Source organism: Poromitra crassiceps (assembly GCF_964638095.1).
Source record: "Poromitra crassiceps genome assembly, contig: HAP1_SCAFFOLD_870, whole genome shotgun sequence".
Taxonomy (NCBI): domain Eukaryota; kingdom Metazoa; phylum Chordata; class Actinopteri; order Beryciformes; family Melamphaidae; genus Poromitra; species Poromitra crassiceps.
This window is the reverse complement of record NW_028151539.1, coordinates 1-17,272: the sequence shown is the minus strand read 5'-3', so window position 1 is coordinate 17,272 and position 17,272 is coordinate 1. Positions and strand designations below refer to the sequence as shown.

General features: G+C 40.5%; 1 protein-coding gene across 1 annotated transcript; it reads left to right on the top strand.

The window, feature by feature from the left end:
- Window positions 1-3,550: 3,550 nt before the first annotated feature.
- LOC310771609 (reticulon-1-A-like) lies at window positions 3,551-12,647 on the top strand (the record flags this gene model as incomplete). Its single annotated transcript, XM_083664186.1, has 5 exons — window positions 3,551-3,563; window positions 8,973-9,180; window positions 12,090-12,228; window positions 12,409-12,478; window positions 12,601-12,647. Coding segments are annotated over 5 exons (477 nt in total), but the record flags the coding sequence as incomplete, so codon positions are not given.
- Between the last annotated feature and the right edge of the window lie 4,625 nt (window positions 12,648-17,272).

The window sequence follows — 17,272 nt, the reverse complement described above, 5'->3', positions numbered from 1 at the left end:
GGCAAAGTAAGGGACTGGATGTGGTTGTTAATTAACGAGTTAAATGTCAGCCTTTTCCATTTTAGTTTTAAATATGTGCTGACATACTGTACATTGTCAGCGGTTCTCAAACTTCTTCATGTCAAGGACCCCTAAACTGACACAAATTAGACCACAGACCTCCATTTGATGTCTTTTTAAGCCCAATGAGTGCACAGGGCCCAGGTGCACCCAATCAGCCTAGCGACCCAAATACCAGGCTCCTCCAAGACAGGTCTAGGACAGTGGGAGGGTCATCACACTTTTAGTTGTTACAATACTTATATTTGGAATTCTAGTGAAAATACATTATTACCCTTTTTTGCTGGGGACCCCCTGGAACACCTTCTCCCTGACCCCACTTGTCTTTCAGAACCACATGATCTGACACAGTCTGGCATCTATGTTGCCATTCTTCACCAGTCCACCAGATGGCCTGAGACTTTTCTCCCTTCTGGTTCCTGTGCTCCTTCCCTAGCCTAGGTAAACCCAGCCCCCACGTGACCTGCTCTCTCAGTTCCCAGTCACTAGTCACTTGTGACTGTAAGCAGGGTGAGCCTGAGAGCAGGTCACTGGGGGCTGGGTTTACCCAGGCTACTCCTTCCCCAGCCTGCTTTCCCCTCCACACATGCTCTGCATCAGGTCTCGTTAGGCCTGCCCTGCTCTCTCCACATCGTTCAGTGCCTCACCAGCTGTCCCTTGTTGAGTTAATTTGCTAGTCCATTATTTAGGTTCTCAGCCACCCACTTTTCTTTGCTAGTTTGTTAGTCCTGTCTAGTCTTGACTAGTCTCAACGCCAGACCCATGAGAGTTCTTATGCTGATACACTACGTTACTGCAGCCTGCAGATCTCTCTCTGGGTCTGGGACACTGCTCGCTCCAAACTGATGATGGAATCCTGACCAGTGATTGGTTGTCCCAGAAACCTGGGGCCACCAATCAGTAACGACTTTAGCAATCAGGCGTGCCAACCCAACCTGACTGTTGACTTGTGAAAACTAGCGGCATCAGGCTGCATAGCCATTGTTAGCTCACGCACACACACACACACACACACACACACACACACACACACACACACACACACACACACACACACGCACACACACACTTACTTTGCATTCTCATTATAGTCCTAGTTCTGATTCTGATACCCGTTAATACAGATTTTGTTACCCTGTAGTTATACTATAACTACAGTCTTGTTACCCCGTAGTTATACTATAACTACAGTCTTGTTACCTCGTAGTTATACTATAACTACAGTCTTGTTACCCCGTAGTTATACTATAACTACAGTCTTGTTACCCCGTAGTTATACTATAACTACAGTCTTGTTACATCGTAGTTATACTATAACTACAGTCTTGTTACCCCGTAGTTATACTATAACTAGTGTTGTTACCCTGTAGTTATACTATAACTAGTGTTGTTACCCCGTAGTTATACTATAACTACAGTCTTGTTACCCCGTAGTTATACTATAAGTACAGATCTTGTTACCCTGTAGTTATACTATAACTACAGTCTTGTTACCCCGTAGTTATAGTATAACTACAGTCTTGTTACCCCGTAGTTATACTATAACTAGTCTTGTTACCCCGTAGTTATACTATAACTACAGTCTTGTTACCCCGTAGTTATACTATAACTACAGTCTTGTTACTCCGTAGTTGTACTATAACTACAGTCTTGTTACCCCGTAGTTATACTATAACTACAGTCTTGTTACCTCGTAGTTATACTATAACTACAGTCTTGTTACCCCGTAGTTATACTATAACTACAGTCTTGTTACCCCGTAGTTATACTATAACTACAGTCTTGTTACCCCGTAGTTATACTATAACTACAGTCTTGTTACCCCGTAGTTATACTATACTATAACTACAGTGTTGCTACCCTGTAGTTACATGGTTATTTGCGGGCTGTATTCTAAAGTGTTCCCAAATCTTTTTCACAGCGGGGCATTCAAAAATAAGGTGGATAGGATGAACCACTCTCTCATTGGTGCTATGACCTGTCAGTCAATCAAATGGTGCCCCCTCAAAACAGCATGGGGGCTGCGAAGTAGTACAGACTAATTTATAGTGCACCAATTCAACGTCATATTTGAGTCTGGGGAGAGACTAAGTCTTGACTAGGGATGCACGATACTGTATATCGCCAATCATTTTTTAACATATTGGCATTGGTCCGATGTTGCAGTGTTAATATCGGTGATCAGTATCAGCCAAATCTTTCACATTGAGAGGAAACAATGCGGTAAATCTATAATTTATGGGGTTTTCCAAATGTTTTGGAAATAAGGAAATGCATTACTTTTTCAAATTCAGTGTTTACATGTGTTTTGCCATATGTACAAAATTTTATGATCATAGAAATGTTTTATTTTATTTTATACAGCTCATATAGTAAATAGTATCAGTAAATATCAATATCAGTTATCGGACATAACAGCAATGTTAATATCGGTTATGGATATCGGCCAGAATGATTTGAATGTTCTCTGTAATTCATTACATCATGATTGCACCACTGTTCTCTGTAATTCATTACATCATTTGAGATTGTTTTCCCATCATGCTAATGTGATTGGACTCCAGGTGTATGGTGAGCTGATAATAATTCATGTTTAATGACTAAAGCTCACTTCTCACTAGTTGAGGAGGAGATCTCTAAGTAATTAAAAAATGTTTTCATTAGATAACGATCTCATTTTCAAGATGTGATGTGTGGCTTGTGTTTGTGATCCAGGTGTATGACCTGAGAATAAGTTGCTGCTTGCAATAGGTTGAAATGTGCTGAAATTATGAAAAGATGTACTAAAATTATGCTTATTTTGATTGTATGCCTTTGTTTCTTTGATATAATTAGCGGAGGGATGTTTCCTGGCTCTCAGCATGGATTTATTTTGCACACATTCGAGATGTGATACATGCAATGTCTTGATCACTAAAACTAGTTTCAAATAATCATTCAAGCAATCTTATAAACTGATTGATTTGTCACAAATACTGAATGTTCTGTACTTTAATTAATGAAAGATGTAGCCTCTTTATTTCACCCTGCTAATGCTGGTTATGTGCTTGTTATCATGCCTACTTTGGTAATAGCATTAAACGCCTGTTTCTCACTCACACTTGGCAGAGAAGGCTTGTGGGCGCATGTAGGCCACCAACTGGCTGAGGTACCATGGGTCTCTCTCTCTGCAAGCCGAGGGGACCGTCTTCACTTAAGTACATGCTAACATCTCAAGTTCCCAATTTGTGTGTGTGTGTGTGTGTGTGTGTGTGTGTGTGTGTGTGTGTGTGTGTGTGTGTGTGTGTGTGTGTGTGTGTGTGTGTGTGTGTGTGTGTGTGTGTGTGTGTGTGTGTGTGTGTGTGTGTGTGAATTCTAACAGGGGGTATCCAATACAGGATAAAATTAGGCCAGCCGGGCCTTATATTGCTGACAGAGCTGGGATGGCCAAAAACAGCCTGGCGTGGCAGCCAGCAGTGGAAGACAGGGAAGCAGCAGGATCACCGCTGATATGGCCACCAAAGGTAAGAAAAGACACGGTGACAGCTCTAGGTAAAGTGAATGGGAACAGATATGGAGGAAATAAGTAGGAAGAGTGAAGCTGGCTGGTAAAGTGAATGGGAACAGACATGGAGGGAATAAGTAGGAAGAGTGAAGCTGGCTGGGACAGTGGTGAGAGGTAGGAGAGGAGGACGTGTCCATTTTCTACAGAGCAGGTGCCTTGATTAGAGATAGGCTGACGAGTCAAATGCTGAGCCTGACTCGCACTCGTCTTTCAGCCGGCAGACAGACGGGAGTGAATGAGAGCAAACTAAATGAGAAGCTGCCGCTGAGAGAATATCGTTGCTCATTTCATTCTGGCTGACTGGACCGATGACTCCACTGAGATTTCATATGGCTTAGTCTTGAATGGCTGAATGGACAGTAGGATTGTGTTTCAGGTGAAGGGCTTATAATAGAGAAGAAGTGTGTGTGTGTGTGTGTGTGTGTGTGTGTGTGTGTGTGTGTGTGTGTGTGTGTGTGTGTGTGTGTGTGTGTGTGTGTGTGTGTGTGTGTGTGTGTGTGTGTGTGTGTGTCTGCGTTTTAACAGTTTGTTCGGGGTCCAAATCCCCCCCGGCCTGCAAGCAAAGGACATTTTCAATTAACTTGATCAGTGTTGTCAGGGCCATTTTTGAGACTTCATTTAGAAAAACGTTGCTGTTACTGTAGGGTTAGAGCCAGGCTTAGGTTAAGCTTAAGAGTTAGGAATAAAAGTAAATCAGTAGAATAATTTTAGAGGAATAACAGCGCAAAGGTGTTTGTCATTCATGCTTCACCATACTGTTGTGAATCTGTCGCTTCAGCGGGCTGTCCAAACACAACTGGTTTGTGTGTGTGTGTGTGTGTGTGTGTGTGTGTGTGTGTGTGTGTGTGTGTGTGTGTGTGTGTGTGTGTGTGTGTGTGTGTGTGTGTGTGTTTGTGTGTGTGTGTGTGTGTGTGTGTGTGTGTGTGTGTGTGTGTGTGTAAGATTCCTGGATAGTAAGTAAGTAAGTAAAGGTTTATTTATATAGCACCTTTCAAGACCAGGGTCACAAAGTGCTGTACAATAGAAATACAACATGATACAGTACAGTATAAGAATTACAACAGTTTTACAACATAATAACAATTTAAAGTGCAACTCAGTACATACTACATAGTGTAATCACACCACAGGCACAGTGTCTAAACAAGGCCAGGTCGAAACCTGGCATACGGCCGGTGCATGGGATCGTCACCCATGTATACCCATACACATTTTAACAATCAACAGAACACATATAAGCCGTCATCTGATTTTCCACCTTTTTTCCCCTGTTTGTGTTTAGGGATGCAGGATAAAGATTTTCTTTTTTTTTTTAATCAATGCTGCAGCTGCACACTTACTGTTTAAACTTGAATTATAATTGTTGATTTTCTTTGTTCTTTGATGTGAATTTATGGCTTTTTGGCACCTATATGTAACCTTTTAAGGTTGAGATAATTGTATTATCATTATATGGTCCAAATATTTCAGTAAAGCACTTGAAACACTTGAAATATTCTTACTTGGGTGGTATCATTCTACTTGAAATGATGGTCAAATGTATTATTTTTAGTAAAATAACATGTCACGTGTGCAATGCAATATTTGTAATGGAATCATTATGGGACACGGCTAAGAGCCAAACTTAGCCATAGTTCCATAATGATTCCATTTGCATTGCACACGTGCTACACTATGCTAGCTAACGCTGTGCCAGGTATTAGCCGTGTCCCATAAAGATTCCATTACAAAACACGTTAACGTTAACGGTAGCCAAACGTTTTTTTGGTTACACAATGCATTGCCAGCTATCTCAAAAACTAATGTGACAGGATAAGGACGTTTGATATGTTGTTAAACGTGTTATTTTACACCGTTTGAAAGAATGAACCCACCTTGAATTCTTTGAACAGGTCTGCCATAAAAAGTTGAATGTAGGCTAAGTAAGCAGCAGAAGCACTATTGTTTTTGTTTTAAATACTTTGTGGCAATACACCAGTGGCTACATGCCACTGGTGTTGCACTGTCTGCACTCACTGCCATACAGAGTTGAATGTAAGAAGTAAGCAGAAGCACATTGTTTTGTTTTAAAGTTGAAGGCTACATGCCATTTGTTCATTGGAAATGGTTGCATACTATAATAAAGGAGATCTCACCACTGTTTACATGCTTTTCCGATCGGCTAACACGCTAGTTATAGCCTACTTAGCTCAGCTGTTAGCTACTTATCTTAGCTCTCTGCCTCGCGGTAAGATGTTCATGTTCCTTACGCATAACATTCATGTATATTTGCTGGAAGGGGAGACGTCTCCCGCTACTGTTGATGTCCAGAGACACTGGGAAATGTGTGTTTGTTTATTTGTTGCATCGCGTGTAACATTAACATGGGCGCGGACCCTCTGCGGCCGTGAGCGACTCTGTCAAGCTGAACAAGATCAGATCAGGGCAGACAGGAAGTCCGAAACCGGACATTCGTCAAATAAAACAAATTTCAAAGTAAACGCCCATCTTGATGAAAGGGTGCCAGGAGTCGTGTATGCAGCGATTGGGACACACATGCTCCCATAGGCCAGTGCAAGCACCGGCCTAAAAAGCAGCAGAAAAAAGGCAAGTTTTTAGGTGCCTTTTAAAACTCTCCACTGAGGTGGAATTCCTGATGGCAGAGGGAAGCCTGTTCCTGATGGCAGAGGGAAGCCTGTTCCAGAGTTTGGGGGCCACAGCAGAGAAGGCAAGCTCACCTTGTTTGTTGTAATCAGATAATTACCATTAGATTTGCACTAGTTAGGTTTCTCATTTGCGACGTCTGTTGTTGCATACAGGACTAGTAACTTCAACAGTGCAGACTGTGTGTGTGTGTGTGTGTGTGTGTGTGTGTGTGTGTGTGTGTGTGTGTGTGTGTGTGTGTGTGTGTGTGTGTGTGTGTGTGTGTGTGTGTGCGCGCGTGTGTGCGTGCGTTGCGTGCGTGCGTGCGTGCTTGTGTGTGTGCGTGCATGTACACACGAGACAAGACTGCACTGCACAATATAAAAGTCATGGCTTTTTATTTATTTGTGGAATGGTGCAACTGCATTATCAATTATTCAATTATCAATACATACAGCTTTTCCAGACCAATTTCAACAAAAGACACGAGCAAATAAAACATGCTCGATCATGTTCAAGATTTCCTTGGTTTTAATATAATAGGAGATTATGTTTAAAGTGCAATTCTGTTTATAGTTTATAGGAGGCTGCTGGAACATTTTACTCCCTACTAAGAAAAAGCAGAAGCACAGCTTCTTGCAAAATGGGAAATTGCGGCAGACAATAGCATGATTTTGTTGTTTTGCCTTTCTGCTTTGGATTTGGAATAGTGTGTGGTTTCACCATTCATTTGAATTGGTATGTAGTATAATATAGTATGTGTTCCTCGAGACTGAATCTGTATCTGCCTCTATAGTGGAAATGTAATTCAATGACTTTACAAATGGAGTCATTCAGGTCATTGGTAACTGTGTTGATGTCTGTGCTGTCAGAGTGCACAGCAGGATACACATGGTGCTGTGAGCTGCTAGTTGAGGCAGGATGATCAGTGTGGTTTGTGTGGTTGGACCATAGACATAAATAATATGGACGTAGCTATCCCATTACATTTCTTCTCCCTAGCGGAGTTCAAACGTTGGCCGTCACTATCTTGATTTTTCGTCAGCAGAGCGGGAGGGAATGGGTGGAGTCCTTCCACACCTCACATGAGATGGGAGTTTCCCAGATCCGCAGCTCCGCCTGCTATTGGTCCAAGCTGCACGATCACTGGACAAGCAAACTGTCAATCACCCCCTTTTCTATCATCTACTTTACTCCAAATGGGCGAGTTATATAAAAATTGACTCCCCTACAGTTGTTATGAAAAGGTGAGATTAGCTATAGAGACCAAAACCGTGTTTTGCCCTTCACTGGAAAGATGTTTAATCCTGTTACAAAGTCGGGCATTTTAACATGGAGGGAATGCCAACTGCTTTTCAATTCACTTCCGCATCATCAGAGGGAAGGGGGTGGGCTTGCCCATTGGGTTGGAAACTGGGGAACTGAACGTACATTTAAAGAGAAAGGTTGTTGACTGTTTTTGCTCTCCGTTATTATGAGAGGGGAAAACTCGACAGCCCATTGACTCGGTCACGACACATAGTATGCCATCTCGCACCAAGGTCTAGGGAGAGACCTCGCCCTGACCCGGAAGCCCTTCTTCAAGACTTCCGCACCTACATAACCCTGTAAGCTCCACCCACTTCAGCCTGACAGCTATGCGGGACCAATCAGGGAGCTTGTGTGCCGTGACATTTAGTAACAAAGATGTAGCCAAAAAAAGGGGAGAATCTCACTGATTATCATGTTGACGTGTCTCATGAGACCGAGGCGGGCGCAGATTTGGAGCGAGGCGCCGCAGTTGCTCTCCATCGACTGCACCCGACTGCACACTCCATGCATGATGGAAAATGCCTCAAGCTGAGCACTCATTGGTTCAACACAGATGTATCACACACCCACAGTGAAATGAAGAAACTTCATTTTATATCTATTCCAACATGTCACTCACGTCATTTTCCATAAATACCACCTGCTGTAATGCCTACATTCAAATTAAAATAAGTAACGTGAAGGTCTGGGTCGTTTGAGCAGTGATAGTGGATGACGCTAATGGACCTTTTAAGTTGTTTATCAATTGCCGTTAAACAAAACTGTAGAAGAAGAAAAAGAGCAGTTTGGCTTGTTGATGCCTCGCCTGACTGCACTCAGCTACTCTCGCCTCCTTTCCAGGCGGGCCAGAAGTCATCTCAAACGAGCCTACTGTCTATTTGACTGATGGCAACGTTTACACTGACACATTCTTTCTCTCATACTCATTGTATTATGTTGTAGTCAAGTCACTATATCTTGAGTCCAAGTCAAGTCTCAAGTCCCCAGTGTTTGCGTCCAAGACCAAGCCCAAGTCCGAGTCACCAAAGAAGAGTCCGAGTCAAGTCCAACTCAAGTCCCCATTACCTGAGTCTGAGTTACTGAACATGAGTGTGAATCCACACGTAGGTGTAACACACGTGCTGCTCTTGCACGTAATTGAATAATGTCATTGGTCAATGTCAATGGTATTAATATAGGTTACAAAAGAAGAAGATCAAAAAAGTCTTCATCAGTTAACAAGTCTGAATCGTCTCCAACTTCTGAGTCCGAATGCATGAATGCTCAAGTCCAAGTCCAAGTCTGAGTCATCAGTGCCAAAGTCCAAGTCCAGTCACAAGTCCTGGAAATGAGTCCAGAACTTGGCCTCGAGTCAGAGTCCTGGACTCGAATACTGCAACACTATACTCCCCACAGACAGTTTCTCATTGCTCACTCGCTCTGTTTCTCTTTGCAGTTGTGGATCTGGTGTACTGGCGTAATGTGGGCAAAACTGGTGTGGTGTTCACTGGTCTGGTGGTGGGCCTGGCCAGTCTCTTCCAGCTCAGTGCCATTACGGTGCTGTCCTACCTCTGCCTGGGTGTTATGAGCGTCACTGCCCCCCTCCGCCTCTGGTACAAGCTATTGGAGCTGCTGCACTGGAACAGTGGCATCCATCCCTTCCAGTGAGTCTTGTCCCTGTCCGTCAGCTCCAGATAGGTTATACATGTCAAGACACTGCTGGTTCAGTGCATTGTGGTACATCTCTTAAAAAATAAATGTGTGCTTTACAGATTGGATTGAAGTCTGGTGTGATTTTGTAGGGTAGACTATATTTAGCATTTCCGCCATTTGGTGTATACAGTAGTCTGAAATCCGTGTGGAAAATATGAATGGGATTTGCAAGAAACAAATGCTAAAAATAAAGTCTGTGCTACACTACACAGATGCTTACTAGCTATACTACGCTTTGTTTCATGAGATAATAGATCAACATCACCTTTGTGAAATTGCATCCTTCAGGCTACTTTAGTCTTTAGTCTAACTAGCAACAACTGCAACTAGAACGACCGCACTGCGGATATATGCCTCCGCAAACAATTGAGCAGTCAACATCCATGTCTGTCCAGACGTTTGAGCCAAATGTGAAGAAATTTCGTCAAGGCGTTACTGAGATATTGCATTAACGAGCTTGAAAATGGCATTCGTGAGGTCACAGTGACCTTGACCTTTGACCACCAAAATGTATTCAGTTCCTCCTTGAGTCCTTTAGCCCCATGTGATTTCCACTGTAACTGCTGTAAATTGTTGTGCTGAAATCTGTTTGCTGTTTGTTTGATGATTTGTTGTTTTTTATGCTTCTACTGGCTGCTTCACAAATTGCCCCTTGAGGATAATAAAGACTATCTTGAACCTTGAACCTTGAAGTGGACGTTTGAGCCAAATGTGAAGAAATTCCGTCAAGGTGTTAGAGATATCGCATTAATGATCTTGAAAATGGCGTTCGTGAGGTCACAGTGAGCTTGACCTTTGACCTTTGCTCACCAAAATCTAATCAGTTCATCCTTGACTCTAAATGGACGTTTGAGCCAAATGTGACGAAATTCCGTATTCGTTATTGTGTTAACGAGCTAGAAAATGGCGTTTGTGAGGTCACAGTGACATTTAACTTTGACCTTTGACCACCAAAATCGAATCAGTTCATCCTTGAGTCCAAGTGGACGTTTGAACCAAAGGTGACGAAATTCAGTCAAGGCGTTCCTGAGATATCACGTTAACGAGGTAGAAAATGGCGTTTGTGAGGTCACAGTGACCTTGAACTTTGACCTTTAGACCATTAAAATGTAATCAGTTAATCCTTGAGTCCAAGTGCATGTTTGAGCCAAATGTGAACAAATTCCGTGAAAGGCGTTACAGAGATATCGCGTTAACGAGCTTGAAAATGGCGTTCGTGAGGTCACAGTGACCTTGACCTTTGACCTTTGACCACCAAAATCGAATCAGCTCATCCTTAACTCCAAGTTTGAGCCAAATTTGATGAAATTCTGTCAAGGCATTCCTGAGATATCGCGTTAATGAACATCGGACGGACGGACGGACAACCCAAAACCATAATGCCTCTGGCTCAGCTATCTCTGGCGGAGGCATAACGAAACTAACCCCAACCCTAATATAACTACAACTAATTTATATATAAACAATAACAATTATAGTACCTGTCCAATGCAATTATATGAAATAAATCATACTTTTAATGTACACAGACAGGACGAGACGTAAACAAAGTTGCTCATCATGACTTCCTTTGTGCGATTGTAGTTTGCTTTCCTCAATCATTAGCATTTTTTGGACTACACACCAAATGGGGAAATAATCAGGTTTGGGGAGTAACAGATTATGTAACAGGATTACATAATCAGATTACAAAAAACAGTAACTGTAATCCCTTACAGTTACAAAAAAAAACTATTAATCAAGATTACAGTTACATTTAGTAAAAATTGGGATTACTAGCAGGATTACACATTCAAGTTTAAAATACATTTTTGCCTCACACAACTTATTATGGCAATTTGTGAAATAATAGTCTGCAGCCAGTTTCACCAGATGACATTGTGTTAGTTTTCCACTTTGTAGTATAATTAATGAGAAACAGGCCACACTATTGTCTGAAACTTGCCTGCTGCAACCGTGTAACCAACACATACTGTAAGGTCTGGAAGAGTAGTCAAATGCAGGCAAATTGTTCAAAAGTAATCCAAAAGTAACACAGAGTAATCAATCAGTTAGGTTATTTTAATATTGTGTGATACTTGGATTACGTTACTGATTACGATTACAATTCAAATTTAATTTAACATGTAATTAGTAATTGTATCGGATTACAATGCACTGTGCTCCTGCACTGATGTTGCACCTCCCACCTCCCTTTGCAGTTAACATGTGCAATACAATGCAATTCATGCATATAAGGTGTGAATATAACCTGTTAATACTCTTATCTGTATCGTCGTGTATATATTTTGTTAAAATTGCCAACTCTGAAAACTGTACTTTTTCCAACTTTGTACTTGTACCTGTCACTTTGCCTTGCTAACTTTGTACTCTGCCACACTGACAATTTCCTCGTACAAACATACTGTACGAAGATTTCATTTGCAAAAACAGGTATCTCTGTTAGTATTTTTTATGGTTTCAAATTAGATATTGATGTATTTATATTGTAATTTATTTATTTTTGGTACATTTTTACTATCAATCACAACTAAAACATATTCATCTGGTAATTTTCACATAAATTACCTCAAAATGTTTTTGTATGTGCAGTCCAGGGAGTATCAAACAGGTGTTTGTCATTTTAAGAATGTTTACCTGTTTTTACAAATGAACTCCTGAAATAATGTGTGCAAAATTAAAATTATGTCTTCCAATATGGTCTTCATGACATTATTTATGTGTGTGTGTGTGTGTGTGTGTGTGTGTGTGTGTGTGTGTGTGTGTGTGTGTGTGTGTGTGTGTGTGTGTGTGTGTGTGTGTGTGTGTGTGTGTGTGTGTGTGTGTGTGTGTGCGTGTGCGTGCGTGTGTCCGTCCTCAGGTCGTACCTGGATGAAGATGGCTCTCTGACAGATAAGGAGACAGTGATGCTGGTGGAAGAGGTGGTGCTGCTGATTGCCTTTGCTGTCACAGAGATCAAACGGCTGCTTTTCATCGACAGTCTGGTCGACTCTACTAAGGTCTGAGCTCTCTCATGTGAGGCAAGCAACGCTAAAGTATCATCAGCAACTGAACCAGAAAACATGGAAGCTAAATGTTGAAATGAATCATGTTTTTGAAAACCAAGGCAGTGAATGAGCTAACTGTTAACTTACAGGGTTCAAGTCAAGTCAAATGTGATTTTCCCTGCTCTTTCTCAGTTTGCTGTGCTCGTGTATCTGTTGACCTATGTGGGCCTGCTAACCAATGGGCTGACTCTGGTGATAGCTGGTGAGCTGCTGCTTATTCCTATCTTCTCTTCTCTCTGCGTTTCTATCATACTTCCTCCTTTCCTCTAAGAAGATGAACACCTGATTATAATGTTTTGTTTCTCCTTTACCCTTTTTTTGCAGCTGTGATCGCTCTTTTCTCACTTCCTCTATTGTACAAAAAGCAGCAGGTGAGATTTGATTCTTTCTTTTTTTCTTGCCATTTTTTTTTCTTGCCAACAAAATTTGGTCAGTGAATGAAAACCTATGTTTATGTAAGGAAAGGATAGAGAAAAGCTAAAGTAATAGTAATGGTGCGTGGGAAAAGGTAAAATAAAATAAAAAAATAACACAAAATAATGTTGTGGTGTTAGAAAGAATCATAGTTATTTAAAAAGATTTCTTATCATATCATTATTGTTCTCAAGGAGTTTATGAAGAACAGCCGAGCTGTTTGGTTGAAATTCAGAATATTTGCATTTGAATAAACAAAACACCATACAACATAAAGAAGCTCATGACATGACATTTTTTTTTTTTTGATAAGAGTAAAAAAAGGTTTTTGAAAAAGGGGGAGGAGTTAGATAAGCAGATGTTTTGAATGCACCGCAGCAGCTGGCAGATGACAAACCCATTTGTCATTTTGTTGACAGGCACGGATAAGGAGGACGGTTAGAGCGGTGAAGGCTTTCATAAAGAAAATCAGAAACATGTGAGTGACATTTATAAACGATCGAAATTGAGTTTTTTTTTTTAGCTTGATGCTCTATAAGTAATCTATTCTTTAAAACTCTGCTTAAAATAATTCAATTTTATTCCAACCAAACAATGAACATTGATGTTTTACATTGTGTGATGTAATGTAACATCTTTTTTGTTTTGCAGGTTTATGAATTTGTATAATAAGGTGAGACCATCTCCTGCCTCTGGCTCTGCACCCACCCCGACTCCTCCTGCACCCGCACCCGCACCTGCACCCAAACCCAAAGTGAAGTCAAAGTAATGGGTGTGATGGTGTAGGCTACTCATTCGCATGTCAACGCCCCCCAGGAACAGGATTTGGAAAAGGTTGGAATGATGCGTCCTCTTTGAGGCCACTGGAGGGGCAGCTCTTTTCGCTTTTCCCACCATGATCTTTGTTCATGTGAGCAAGATTTAATCCAACCTGACAGCTGATACAATGTTGCCATTCAGTCAAGGAGAGGGAGGGGAACTGTATCCAGAGAGGACTTTTATTTATTGAGATGTTTTCTGGGGCCAGCGTTTGATATAAACTGGTTCACACTGGTTCAAAACCCCCCAGAAGCTTGTTTACACCATGTTTTCTTATTATAGAAGCTCTTTATCAGAAGAAGGTCTATTTTAAGTTAGCATAACTAGCTAACGTTGTTGTGTTCCCTGTTACCTACTTGTGTAACATCAGAATTAAGCATTATTGTGGCATGTATTATTTAATGTAAGCTGGAGAGATGATCAAAATTCATGCACCTCACTTGATTAGCTGACATTAAGGTTTTGTTCTTGCGATGCTGCAAAATAAGCTAACCCTGTGAGTGAAACATTAGCAACAAGTGGCTTTCCAACAAGTGACGCCCTGATTAAACACAATTACTCATCTTTAACTTTCTTAATAATGAGCACACTCACTCATTAGCTACTTGTCCTTAATTAATGTTGCTGATTTTAGAAATATGTCACAGCCAGTGACAACTTCTGCTCTCAGACCATGCTTGTTATTTAGAAGCTAATGTTGCTGCCAGCAGCTGCCTCATCTCATATCTTGCTCCTTAGGTGCCACACATAGTAGGCTATGGAGGTGCCACATGTAGCCTAGCATTTCAATCAATGAATCATTACACAATACACAAGACTTTAAATTATAGTAAGCATTTTTACTTTGCAAGCAATAGCCTAACTTTATTATTGTTCCACTATTCTGGCAACATAGTTTCAACTTTACATTTTCTTACCTTGTTGGAGTGGATATTTGCTGGTGACCTCGATCTTCAAAACAAACACCTAATACACATGGAGCGATGGAAGGAGGGACAAAACAAGTGGCAATCCTCTTAGGAAGCGACAGGGTTTATGGGAAATTGGGTCTTAATTTTGAGAAACACAAAATGCTACATGTACCTGTAAGCTTGCCATTTACGCCTAGTGTTCTCAGGGAACCTTTCTGGTTTGAGTCTTACCGCTGACTTAGCTTCACTTTTCTGTTCTTAGGGCAACTTAATCTGCCCCGTTTTGATTGGACAATTGTGTGAAGCAATCATATCAAACACTGCCTTTAGAAGGCATTTTAGTAAATAAAACACCTATTATATAGATTGTATAACTTTTTTTAAAGTAATGTTGTGAGTGAAAAATGATCAACCAATCAATAAGCAATCAATCAATCATTTTTCACTCACAATGTCCTCTTCAAACAATTTTTTTTTTTCTCTATGGAATGAGATCCAGAAATGGGTCCTGGGCCTCCATATTGTGGAGCCATGTCTCAGGTCCATAACACCCGCCAACATCATGAGGAGCAGCATCACGAGGGGCTAGTGAAAAAATACCCATCATAACATTTAGTCTCATATTCAGTTCCACTGGCTTGTTGATCATTGCAGTCTGAACACATTGTAAGAGTATCCAAGAACAAGTTTTTCCTAAATGAACCCTAACCACTGCTTCCCCGCCTAAAGTTAACCTTACTTGATCCTAACTAAATGGCTCTTTTATTTGCCAAACCTGAGCCAAAGATAATTATTCATTTCAAGTTAGCTGCTTATCCAGCATGCCAGGAGGTGTGATGTTTTTTGGTCATGTCAGGTCTCTCTTATTCTCATTGTCTAAGACATCGCTCTTCTTCTCATAGTAACAAGTCTTAAGGAGCCTAGAAATCAGTCGACATTTAACTTCACATTATGATCCCAGGCTTACATTAGGCCTACATGTTATTTTTAGAACCCCTGAAGATATATAGGGCAGCAAAGGAGACTTTCTGACATTTCACTATCAAAAGGAGGCCTTGCCTAAATAGGTTATAGTGTGAGGATACGCAAGACTGTCACACTCTGTTTACTGATGCCTGTGGTAGCATACTGTCAAACAGCTCAGACATGGAGCGACAAAGTTATGCTAACCTAATTTGCAGGCTGCATATTAGCCATATTTCTCTCTATTTCGGGGGCTCTATATTTCTCATAAAGTTAGATTTGTACTTAACGAAAACATTGACTGTGATCACTTTATCACCTAGTTTTATCTAGCATCCTGGGTGTTCAGATTGCAAAAATCCAGGCATATCGAACTAAAATGTACTCAAGGACAGGCATTTGGCCACATGAATAACAAAGAAATAAAAGGAAATGTGAAATGAACATTTACTTGAAGCTGTAAGATTGTCAAGAGTATGAGAACTAGAAATCTAAAATATTGTGCATCATTTATGCTCTCGTGCAACCATTTAAGAGTAATGGGTTCATGCTATTTATATGTCGATGAGAGCAGGCAGCTGAATATTAATCAAAATCCACTTCCACTGATGTGCATAAAAGACATTGGCTCTTAATTTGTAGGATGTTCTGTCTGCAGTCCAGTTATAATTCACCTGAAGACAATGTGCAAGTATAGCCTATATGACATCTGCCACTGTGCCCTTGAGCAAGGCTGTAATTCCCAGTTCCTCCAGCACAGCTGTTAAGTGCTGAATAACACAATACTGTGGTTGTTTTGGGCAGCTCTCAGGTGTGAATGTGTGTGAATGTGAAGCAGGCTAATTCTGAAAAAATAGCATGTGTGACCCAAACTGAATTTCAAGATTCAAGATTCAAGATTCAAGATTTTTATTGTCACTCCATGGTACAAGTATCACGTGTAAAATTCTTGTGCTGTGGACTCCGTTTACAACATAGTACAAATATAACAGGGCATATGAGTGCAAAAACAACAAGAGACACAACAAGCAATAAGGCAGTATAGTGATAAGACAAGTCAGACAGTGGCATATTCACTGCACATAGGTGCACATGTCGTGTGCATACTTTAGACGTGCTTAAACATTTTAAATTCTGCGTATTTGACATACAGGTGCAAATAACATATTCCTTATTAAACATACAATTAAACTCGGCATTTTAAATTTGGCGTATTTGACATACAGGTGCAAATAGCATATTCAAATTTGTTCTGCAGAGACCACGACTTGTGTCAAAATAAAATTTATATTAAAATAATAAATTTACTCACAAATAACAAGTAGCAGAGTTTTGATTTAGCTGCATGCAGGCATTCAGCAATAGATTTCTTCTAGGCTGTTTGTTGGTAGGCCTATTGCAGGTGACAAATGATGAAAGCTATAGCAGTGAGTAATAACTCGATAGGACGATTTGGTCCTCGATATGGAGTCGATTCCAATGGAGAATTATCTTTATTTCTGAGCCACAAATCTGTCTAGCAATGGCACTGGCTTGCTATGTAAACAGAAATTTAAAAATGTCATTACAAAGTGTAAATAATATAATTTGGATGGAGAGCTTTTGAAACTGTCAAATCTTATTTTAAAGTATCAGTTTGAGAGAAGACTATGTGAATTGAAATATCACTGCTCACATGCATTTGAATCACCTCCATGACATCAAACAACTTTTCTTACTTTCATCCATTAGCCTTTTTTCTGTCTTGGTTGTCATTTTATCTTTTGTTTACATTTTGACTTTTCTTTCTATAGGTATTTATTATTTTTCTAATTGTTATGTACTCTGTTGCTCCCCAATAAATAAAAAGTTATTAAAAAAAGAAAAGAAACTGACCTTGCTCAGTGTCC